This window comes from Myxine glutinosa, unplaced genomic scaffold, assembly GCF_964187855.1.
Source record: "Myxine glutinosa unplaced genomic scaffold, kmMyxGlut1.1 SCAFFOLD_4105, whole genome shotgun sequence".
Classification (NCBI taxonomy): Eukaryota; Metazoa; Chordata; class Myxini; order Myxiniformes; family Myxinidae; genus Myxine; species Myxine glutinosa.
In genome coordinates, this window is record NW_027620197.1 from 1 (window position 1) to 10,963 (window position 10,963).

A 10,963-nucleotide genomic window follows, 5' to 3' on the forward strand; every position below is an offset into this window, starting at 1 on the left:
TTCCGATTTTCCATATTTGCCACCTTTTTCAGCTGCCCCAAGCCTGGGCCTCCCGTGACTTACACACACGGTCTCCATCTGCAATAATTGTGTCAAAGCCCCAATGGAAAGCTCTAGAAAGACTATTGGATTCAGTTTTGTCATAAGCTGGCATACAAGATCGTGCAAAAACACGGTTACTCTCTGTGCCTCGATCCACAAGCCTTCAACAAGTCTTGATTTCACCACGGTGGTGTTGAGTCGTGGTAAGAGTACATGGCACAATGCACTCAGGATTTCAACCAAGATAATGCCACCACCACTCACTTCACTGTCATGGCCAATTTCCGCTTCCTTTCTGATCAGCGCTGCCAGGTTGCTTACAAAACACTGCACATTGACGAGGATGCTCGCGCGCCGTCCCACCACAGATTCAAGAATCGACGTGAACAAACAATGAGTGGAGTGCCGCAATTCCTTTGAGGCTCTTGCCAGCTGAGTCGGAGATCTGCTGGACCCTGCAGCTACTGCTTTCCTCAACACAGCAGTCAACAGTTTGCTTGGGTAGACGATGCTAAAAATAGCAGCGACGGAATCAGACTGCAGAGTGGCGAGGAGCAAGCTGCACCTTCTCAGGACCGCGAGAGAATGATCATCAGCATCGTGTCCACAAATACCCTTTGCAGTTGCAGTAACTGTATCATGACCTTCTTTTCTTGGCTCATTGCTGCGGACGCAATCATAATGAAGTATTTTTGCTTCGTCAACATCACCAAAATTATTTATCATCCCACTAGTTGCATTACCGGTCCGATCTTCATTTTTAGATTCTTCATGCTCTTGCACAATTTTGTCATTGACAGCGATCTTCTCATCTTCCGTAACACGCAGCTTGGTGTCAAGGTTTTCATCACTTTCAGTAACCTTTTCCCTCAACCCAATCTTGGTGACGAGGACGAACAGCACAAGGAAGACTCGGACTTTGTTTCCAGGCAACATGGCATCCAAATCAAAGGAGGATAAAACGTCCAGAAAGCTTAGCAACTCTTTGGCACTGTCATGGGGCAAAGAGCACGGCATGCAGGAATCTGATGACTCTAGGATCAAACTTGCCGATTCTCTTATCACCTTCCACGAGTGAAGTGAGCTTATCCCTGTAGGCACCTTCTGAAAGCATGGTCCTTCTTCTTCCCCTTCCTCTTCCATCACAGATGCATTTATTGGCTTCCCTTCCATCAATCCTGCCTCTTCCTCCCAGGGAATGTCATCGCGACATAGCATCTCGAAGCTTGCAATAGGGAACGCACCGTCGGCTATGCGTCGGCACAGCTGGACAAGCCGTTCAATCAACACGGTCACAAGAGAGGCCTGCAAATGGTGCAGCTCAGGAATGAGGCCACTCAGCAGCAAATCTTGTGAAAGACTAGGCAATGTATAAACATCTTTTGCTACAGATGGCTTGACATTTACTAAAAAGCTATCAAAGAGAAAAGAAGCAAGGACACGGGTACTAGCAGGTCGAAGTATCGAGGTCACAATCGGTAGATGAGATACAAGCAGGTAGAACTGGGCTGTGACATACGAGTCACCATCCAACGAACAAAGAACTCCATCCCATTCCCCAATCAGCCCATCAACAGAGCCATTACCAATACACAGCTTAACGAAGAGTTTGGCTGATGACACGAGTCCACGGGCTACCATTGGTGCATTTACATCTGTGTTGCTTTGGCGCAACAATAAACCACGGATTTTTTGCAGCATAAGCCGTGTCAGCAAATGCAGAGCCAAAGGGGTTCCAAGACATCTTTTCAGCGGCTTGCATAGTCGGACCCAATCTTTTGCATCAAGACTAGGCAAAAGACAGCTCAAGTCGGTGGCCTGGCCACCACTACCCACTGGAGAAGCGGCTGAGAAGGAGGTATGTCCCTGTGCATTGTTGAACGCTTCAATGTCACGGAAAGTACTTATCATAGTCCAGACAAGTGCAAACAGGAGCACTGCTTCCAGTCCAGAATCATTTGGCTTGACATTGGTCACAGTCAGTTGATGAACAAGTGGCAACAAAACACCATCGAGTGTGTCAGCCATCAGTGAATGCACTCGTGCTTCTGTCATGCTCGGTGCATCACCACCAAGCGCATAAGCATGACTCAAAACATCATGAAGCAACAGGCCGAGGGCTCGTAACATTCGCATAGCTGCCTCTGTTTGCACCTCATTCTTCTTCACACTGTGCAGAACCTCCCGCCCAGTAACCACCACAGCTTCCCATATATCCAGGGACTGGCCGGGCGGCAGCTCAACGAGGCAGTTGGCAAGAGTGCGGGCATGTGTGATTGAAAGGACGGCACGTGGTGTGGGCACCATGCCATCGTGCATGACAGACACCAGAGCAGAAAACAAAGCAGGAAGCTGCCGCAGTTTACTATACACACGTGTCAGCTCAGCTAGCAATTCATCACGAGCTTTGCAAGCTTCGTTTTCAAGCGGGAGTTCTACGGCCCAGACTTTAGCTGCCACCGATCTGAGATCAGCCTCCAACAGCTGGTGGTTGAGCAGGAGAAGAGTGTGAAGGTTCCTGTACCATGCTGGTTCCTCAAGCTGTGGATCGTGTAGAAGGGTGTTGGTCAAATGCCGATAACAAGAAAACTGGATCTCGCCATGCTCCATCTGATCCACGGCAATGTTGTAAATATCAGCAGTGAATGCTGCACTTAAAAGTGGGTCCAGTGCAATCAGGACCTGGCGGTTGGCTGGGAAGAAAAGATTGAAAGTGATGACATCATAACACTCTGTGACTCCGAGAACTGTAAACATTAACGAAGTCCACAATACTTCATTGTACAGTACACATAAATAAACAAACACCTGTTAAGTCCATCGGCGTCGCGGATTGCTCCACGACTGCACACTCAAAACCAATCGCCAGAATGAGTTGTCGAAGAGCGCAGAAGCACAGCAGGTGGTTTTCGTCAGTGCAAAATGCTTCCAGGAAGCAGGAGAAGATGAGGTGAGCAGAGGAACCGATAGCTTCCCACTGCAATTCTCCATCGATCTCTGATGTAGCACAACCTTTGACCTTCTCTAACACAACCTGGAACTGAAATATAATGAAGATATTCACTCAAGTCTGTCGACATCCGAAGGTTGATGAAAATGCTTTTCAAATCATCATTAACATATTTAAATATTTACCAGTGACTGTTGCTGTGCCTTGCCAGATACATTGTTCGTCTTCGCTTTGAGGCCTTTATCCTGGACCTGGGGCAGCAGTTCATCACGATAAGTTGGTAGAAGGCTACGGTCAAATAAGCCAGTTTGTACAGCCGCCTCAAGCTTCATCTGCACCTTGTGAGCCTCGCTGTGAACAGTGGGTGCTCTGAGGAGCAATTGCCACAGCTCAAGTAAAGGTTCCAGTAGCTGCCCAGTGAGTTGCCTGAACACGCGCCACGAATTACTTTGCTGCCGCTGGGTCATCTCGTACAGCGCAAGAGCACGCAACAACACTGGAAAGACAACAGCAACGGTCGCGGAAGGAGGCGAGCGTACTGAGGCACAGGTAATTCGCAGCAGAGATTGGAGTAGTCGCACGAGTAGCTCAAACTTGGTGCTAAAGATTGTGGCGAGTGGACTCGAGGACAGTACACTTGAACAGCAGCTTAACAACGTGGCGACGTCTGTTCCCATCTCCGGCTTTCCCTTTGCACACGCTGACAGCCGTGCCAGCAGCAACTGGAGAAAGAGGGAATAATTGTCCATGTAAGGATACCTAATCATTCAGCTTGGTCTGTTTAATGTGATGTCAATCAGTTCATTCATCTTTACAAGCGGCTCTTCGGTACACATTAATATCTTGCTTAGCGCTCAGGATGTATGTATTCCTGGAGAAGAGGGCGCTAATCTAAAGGGGTCATTTTACCATTGTTTATATGGAGATGTGTTCCCAACAGCGTTATTTCTTATGCATGAGTGGTATATGATACGAGGGCTTCATTGGAGTATCAGTATATATAAATAATAATCATTTATTTTAATAACATCAGTAAATATTAAGAAAAACAAAAATATGTACTCGTACAAACGTCAATAAAAATAATAGTTGCCATCACGCCGACTCTGCTCATACATGGCAGTGATGGGAGATGAGGTCGGAGGAGGCTCATCCGGCTGTAAGACGAAGGTGGAGTAAACAGCGCTGATTGGTTCAGACCGTGTGGTTAAAGTACAAACAATATGGCTTCATTTTCTTTCTTTTTTAGTAAAACATTTCTCCACGACAGAGCAATACCAGACAAAATACCAGAAAGTACGCATCTACTTCCTTGTTCGGGCCATTGGAAAATTGCCCAAATGATTTTTTTTTTTTCTCTCCACTTCTCAAGTCACAACAACTAAGTATCGCTCTGTGAATATATCCAAAATGTATAAATGCAAGTTCTATATAATTTAGACAATTTGCAAAACCAAAAGTCGTGTGCAATTACAAAGACCATAACTTGGTGTGAGATTATGCAACGGCATAATGAGCATTCTGGGCTTCAAGCAGAGCATGTGTGGATGTAGGCCTAAAACATCGAGCGAATCAAGATACTCGACTAGGATCGACACCATTTTTGGCATTCCTAACAGCATCAGCACTCGAGTAACGCCAATCTTCACCTGTAAACCATGCGGCAACTTGGTCATTGCATTGTGTGGTGCCAGAATTTCTCGCTCGGCCATCCGATGGGGATTGCTCCAATTGATCGCGAGGTTGGGGAATGTCCGTTGAATGAGGGCAGCAAAATCCAACATCATGTACATTTCAGGCAGCAAATCTATACTGAAACGCAAAAGAAACTTACCACCTTTGAAACCCTTAAATATCAACAATAACACTGCATGTAGTAAATGTGTGAACTTATTTGTGGACAATAGTGTCCTCACTGTCAGACAAAACGGTCACGATGGTCACTTGAACCTTCAATGGTCACTTCATAGCACAGCTGTTGAACAGCCGTTTTGACCGTCAGTGATTAGCCAAGGGGTACGGGATGATTTTAATGAGCTGCACGTGATGTCTTGATATTGGCTTTAAAAAGGCCAGTGCAAAATTGGCATTTCAATCAACATGCCACGATTGTCAAGGGATCAACGGCAGCATGCCCAGGGCACGCTGCCGTTGATCCCTTGACAATCGTGGCATGTTGATTGAAATGCCCATTTTGCACTGGCCTTTTTAAAGCCAATATCAAGACATCACGTGCAGCTCATTAAAATCATCCCGTACCCCTTGGCTAATCACTGACAGTCAAAACGGCTGTTCAACAGCTGTGCTATGAAGTGACCATTGAAGGATCAAGTGACCATCCGTGACCGTTTTGTCTGACAGTGAGGACACTATTGTCCACAAATAAGTTCACACATTTACTACACGCAGTGTTATTGTTGATATTTAAAGGTTTCAAAGGTGGTAAGTTTCTTTTGCGTTTCAGTATACATCGTAGACACTTGCTAGTTCACCATTGCTCAGTTGTCGAAGCCATTTGGCAGATTTCTCGCAGTGCTCGTCAATGCTGTCTCACCATACTCACATATTTTCACATGGCTCATACATGTAGAAGTGCAGCACAAAGCAGAGCATTTAATGCATACATCCATTCTTTTTGCCTGTGAACTGCGCTTTACTACTGGCAGGACTTGGTATAAGTCACTGCCAAGTAAAATTACCTCGACTCCGAATGGCGATGCCTCAGAATTTGTGTCGCCTCAACTCACACCACAGTCACTTGAAAAGCTGCACCTTTTATTCTCGAGTGCTTTCAGAGCTTACCAGACTGATACAGATGTCAGAATACATTGCGAAAGAACCAAATCTGGAGATCGCAAAATCGCTGAAAGAACTACAGTATTTTGCTTCACAAATAAACAAATGTACTGTACTGTGGATTGGCCAAGAGGCATTGCACATGCTAGCTTAGAAGTGAAATTAGATTTTATTCGTCGAATAGATGCTGGTAAACATGAAGTTCATGTAGCCGGGTTATTAAGTTTGTCTCTGACTGCAGTGCATACCGTCAATAACTAGAACAACACTCAACATCACGACGTCAACCGATATGCCTCTGCCAACATTATTACATCATTATACATACTTGCACAAAGTTTGATTGAAATCCCTTCAGCTGCTCTCAAGTATCACATTTTTACTTTACATGACCTCTGACCTTTGACGTCTTGATGCTGAAATCGAATCAGTTCACCTTTTCATCATAATATATACTTATACCAAGTTTGTCCAAAATCCCACCACTGGTTCACAAGTTAGCTCGGTTCACAAGGTCGGATTAAAGGAATGGAAATAAACTTTGCATTATCAAGTAACTAATTAGTTGCTGTAATTTCCTGTGTAGGACATTGTTGCACTGCATTGGAATGTGAGCGCAGTGCTATGGCGAAGTGCACCTGTCAACGCAGCTTAGATGTATGCCATTCATCATTGCCTGGTTGTAGAAGCCATGCAATAAATTTACATACGCTCAATTTGAGCTGTTCCGCATGAAAAAAGCATCATACGTATCCGAGTTTCAAGCTGATCTGGGACCCGGCAGATTTTCGCCAAACTTCCCGAGGCAGATCCGAACCGACGTTTTGCTACCGAGTCCACAAACTATGACCAAGTGATGATTTGTGCAAAATCCCCAAGATATAGTCTTTAAAACATCAACTACGTTATGCATCAGAAACCGTTGAAAACAAACCTGAGGAAAGAAAACCCGAAGAGAAACCTTTTTTTCTAGTTTGAGAAGGTTCTGTAGCTTCTTGCTGCAGAGTACATCGTTTAGGAATGCCCAGAGAGACTCCACAGTGTGGAGCTCCATTTTCAGCTTGTTGCTGTAGACTGCTGACAATGTGTGAGTCACCCAGTCCAGCAGGGCCTGCCAATGATGACATCATAAATAAGTGATGATAGGAAATGACATCATGCATGGAATGCACATTTGCCTTCTTAAAGACGTTAGTTATTGTGACGAAAAGGTGGGAAGCAAATGCAAGGGCGCTTCAAACTGTAATAAAGAAATAAATGAAGAAAATTGGACAGTAGAATTTCACACGAATGAGTTGATGAATATTCCTCCACCCACGTTATATATCCACTGTTACATTTGATCTCAATTACAGGTCACTTGAAGAACTAGAACGGCACTCGGTAGAGAGCATACCTCTGCCAGGCCGAACAGTTTACGTTTTGTATCCCACCGATAGGCTGGATCTGGATCCGGACCTGAACCAAAATATAATCGGCTCGTTCTTGTTGCCTTCCCAACTCATGCACAAAGTTCTATCATAATCCATCTCAACATTTTGAAATATGGTTTTCATGAAGAATAGCAAAGGAATAAAAAAATAATTCTCAGATCCAGGTCTTCACCAAAATCGAATCAATTTGTCCTTGTAACACATCCAGCATGTCCACCAAGGTTCGTCTGAATCTGTCCATACATTTTTGAGATGTCCTGCTCACAGATAGACAAACGGGTGAAAAACAACCTCTGTCCACCCTTGGTGGCAAAGGTAATAAAAGGTCATGAGAGGGAGAGAAAGAGGACAGATGCTTCCAACTTGAGTTATGGTCTAGAAAATGATTTTCAAAGAACACTTGACCTTTGACCTTTTCAATCTAAAATGGAGTCTGCTTGTCTTTATATTACAGTCCTTACATGTATTCAGTATGGTTGAAATCTCTTGCCAAGTTATTGCACCAGCACAGATTTTCAATGAAAAGGTGGCTGGCCTTATGCCTTTGACCTTTACAACCCCAAGTTTAATCAATCCATCTTTGTATTACAATCCATAGTTATGTCACGTTTGGTCAAAATCCCTTCAGCGTTTCACAAGTTATCATGATAACAAAAATCTGATACATTCAGCAAAAGGTCACATGACCTTTGACCCTTCGAACCAAATGCAAAGGTTCAAATTGAACCAAATCGTTCAGGTTTGTTGCTGTGTTTCTTCCCTTATGTTTGTTCATTCCCCTGGGTGTCGCCCCACTGTCAGTGGGGTCGCTGTGGCCCCGTGTCACCTCGATCTTCCATAAGACTCAATTTCATAGAAATATAGTATTGAAGAAGTACAGAGAGAGTCCACCAGAGACCACAAATTACCGAAATGAACACTAGGGGCAAAGTTGAGCTCAAGAATGGCAAGGATGGAGATGGTTAATGCAGGATGTTGTGAAGATTAATTATTTGAGTTGCTGAAAGATCTTGTTCACACCAAAGGATTGGGTGGATGCTGCGCTTGTTCCTGCATCCCCAAAAAGCATACCTGAGCAAGTGTGACCATTGGTGAGGCATAGTCTCTGGTATTGGTGGGTGCTGTTGGTAAATTTGTTGCTACAGTACTTCTGGAGAGCCTGCAAGAACTGGCCGAGAAAGAACCACCAGTCGCAACGTGGATTTCGAGAAGAGGCCGAGGGTGGTCCGACATGATCTCTACCATTCGGCAACTTGTTGAAAAGTATTGGAACACAGAACACAACGAGAACGACACTCGGTCGAGAGCATAGGTTGAACAGTTTATGTTTTGTATAACACCGATATGCCAGATCTGAACCAAAATTTAATTGGATTGTTCTTGTCACCTAACCAACTCATCCAAATAGTTTTGTCATAATCCGTCAATTTTTTTTGAAATATCATGCTATATATTGTTTTTAGCCCTGCCACTCAATGTGGTGAAGAATCACTTAGAACTAGAATATAAGACCCGTCGTTTCGCTGACAGAAATACCAATCTTTGCTGCGATGGCTAATCTATGGGGGAACAAAAAAAAAAAAGGATTCCTCAGAGATCCTGCTCTCCATGCAGGGATAACCAACGTCACGTGTTGGCATTTGCAATTTTGACATGCGTGTCCATGTACCCATAAAAAAAAAATGGGATCACAAACACTCCCAGGAGTTACCTGAATTCACCATAGTTGGATATATTGAAATCAGTTCTTAAGTTAAAACACAACAGACAGACATGGCTCCTTTTATAGATAGAAGATGATATTATTGGATCCAGATCCAGATCTTCACCAAAATCTGGGAAATTTGGGAGCACCCAATGAGATCACAGAGCTCATAAAGTCTTTCCACCAGGACATGCTTAGTTATGACCTTACTGGAGCCTAGACATGCAGGCCCAGTTATCACCTTACTGGAGCCTGGACATGCAGGTCCAGTTGTCACCTTACTGAAGCCTGGACATGCAGGTCCAGTTATCACCTTACTGGAGCCTGGACATGCAGTCCCAGTTATCACCTTACTGGAGCCTGGACATGCAAGTCCAGTTATCACCTTACTGGAGCCTAGACATGCAGGCCCAGTTATCACCTTACTGGAGCCTGGACATGCAGGTCCAGTTGTCACCTTACTGAAGCCTGGACATGCAGGTCCAGTTATCACCTTACTGGAGCCTGGACATGCAGTCCCAGTTATCACCTTACTGGAGCCTGGACATGCAGGTCCAGTTATGACCTTACTGGAGCCTAGACATGCAGGCCCAGTTATCACCTTACTGGAGCCTGGACATGCAAGTCCAGTTATCACCTTACTGAAGCCTGGACATGCAGGTCCAGTTATCACCTTACTATAAACCTGGACATGCAGGCCCAGTTATCACCTTACTGGAGCCTGGACATGCAGGTCCAGTTATCACCTTACTGAAGCCTGGACATGCAGGTCCAGTTATCACCTTACTGGAGCCTGGACATGCAGGTCCAGTTATCACCTTTCTGTAGCCTGGACATGCAGGTCCAGTTATCACCTTACTGAAGCCTGGACATGCAGGTCCAGTTATCACCTTACTATAAACCTGGACATGCAGGCCCAGTTATCACCTTACTGGAGCCTGGACATGCAGGTCCAGTTGTCACCTTACTGGAGCCTGGACATGCAGGCCCAGTTATCACCTTACTGGAGCCTGGACATGCAGTCCCAGTTATCACCTTACTGGAGCCTGGACATGCAGGTCCAGTTATCACCTTACTGGAGCCTGGACATGCAGTCCCAGTTATCACCTTACTGGAGCCTGGACATGCAGGTCCAGTTATCACCTTACTGGAGCCTGGACATGCAGTCCCAGTTATCACCTTACTGGAGCCTGGACATGCAGGTCCAGTTATCACCTTACTGGAGGCTGGACATGCAGGTCCAGTTATCACCTTACTGGAGCCTGGACATGCAGGCCTAGTTTAGACCTTACTCATCACATCGTTCATGACGTATCCCGATACAGTATTTGCAGGTGGTACAAAAAGGGAAGGTTAGAGAGAACAGAAACCATCAAGACAAGAGCATTTCAAATAACGACATTGGGCACGAAAGGGAACTGTAAGCGCTTGTACAGTGAGCGCACCTGCTCCTTATTCGGGATGAAGCATCGAGGGGAAATCCAAGCAAAGCGTGCAAGCTTGAACTTCTCTTCCCAAGGAGTCGAATTGCTTCGCAGTCGGAGCTGCACCCCGGAGTAGAGCGTCGCCATGCTGCGTCTAAATACACCGACGGCTGAGGCACCAAATCGGAGTCAAAACTACAAAACAACGACGTTTATCGATGTTACACAACATGTATAACGGTAACTGAGAGCGGAAAATCAGCAATCAACACGTGAAGGGAAAACCGGAAGCGCATGGTGACAAACGCCAATTCCGGGTTCTGGGTATTTATTAATACTTGTTGTAATTTGTCCGCATTTTGAAGAACAGAGGATTAATGAATTAACCGAGGAAAACGTATTTAAAAGTGAAGTCTGTTAGTTATTATCTACAGGTTTTTAATAAAAGATTCTCCATGTAATTCAGCGTAACCGTTGTCGATTAAACGTAGCGGCCTTATAGGGTTATCAGCTTATACACATCTCTAGGATTTACATGTCACAAATGTATAGACGGCAAAAATAATTATTTACTCACAACTCCGCATATGAACAGGAAAGTTTGGCGTTAAAG

At 44.9% G+C, this 10,963-nt stretch overlaps 1 protein-coding gene across 1 annotated transcript; it reads right to left on the minus strand.

Moving 5' to 3' along the window:
• Positions 1–3: 3 nt before the first annotated feature.
• Positions 4–10,672, minus strand: LOC144889470 (unhealthy ribosome biogenesis protein 2 homolog; the record flags this gene model as incomplete). Its single annotated transcript, XM_078769689.1, has 5 exons — positions 10,372–10,672; positions 6,723–6,899; positions 3,178–3,714; positions 2,851–3,082; positions 4–2,735 (listed from the first exon to the last, which is right to left on the minus strand). Coding segments are annotated over exons 1-5 (3,804 nt in total), but the record flags the coding sequence as incomplete, so codon positions are not given.
• Between the last annotated feature and the right edge of the window lie 291 nt (positions 10,673–10,963).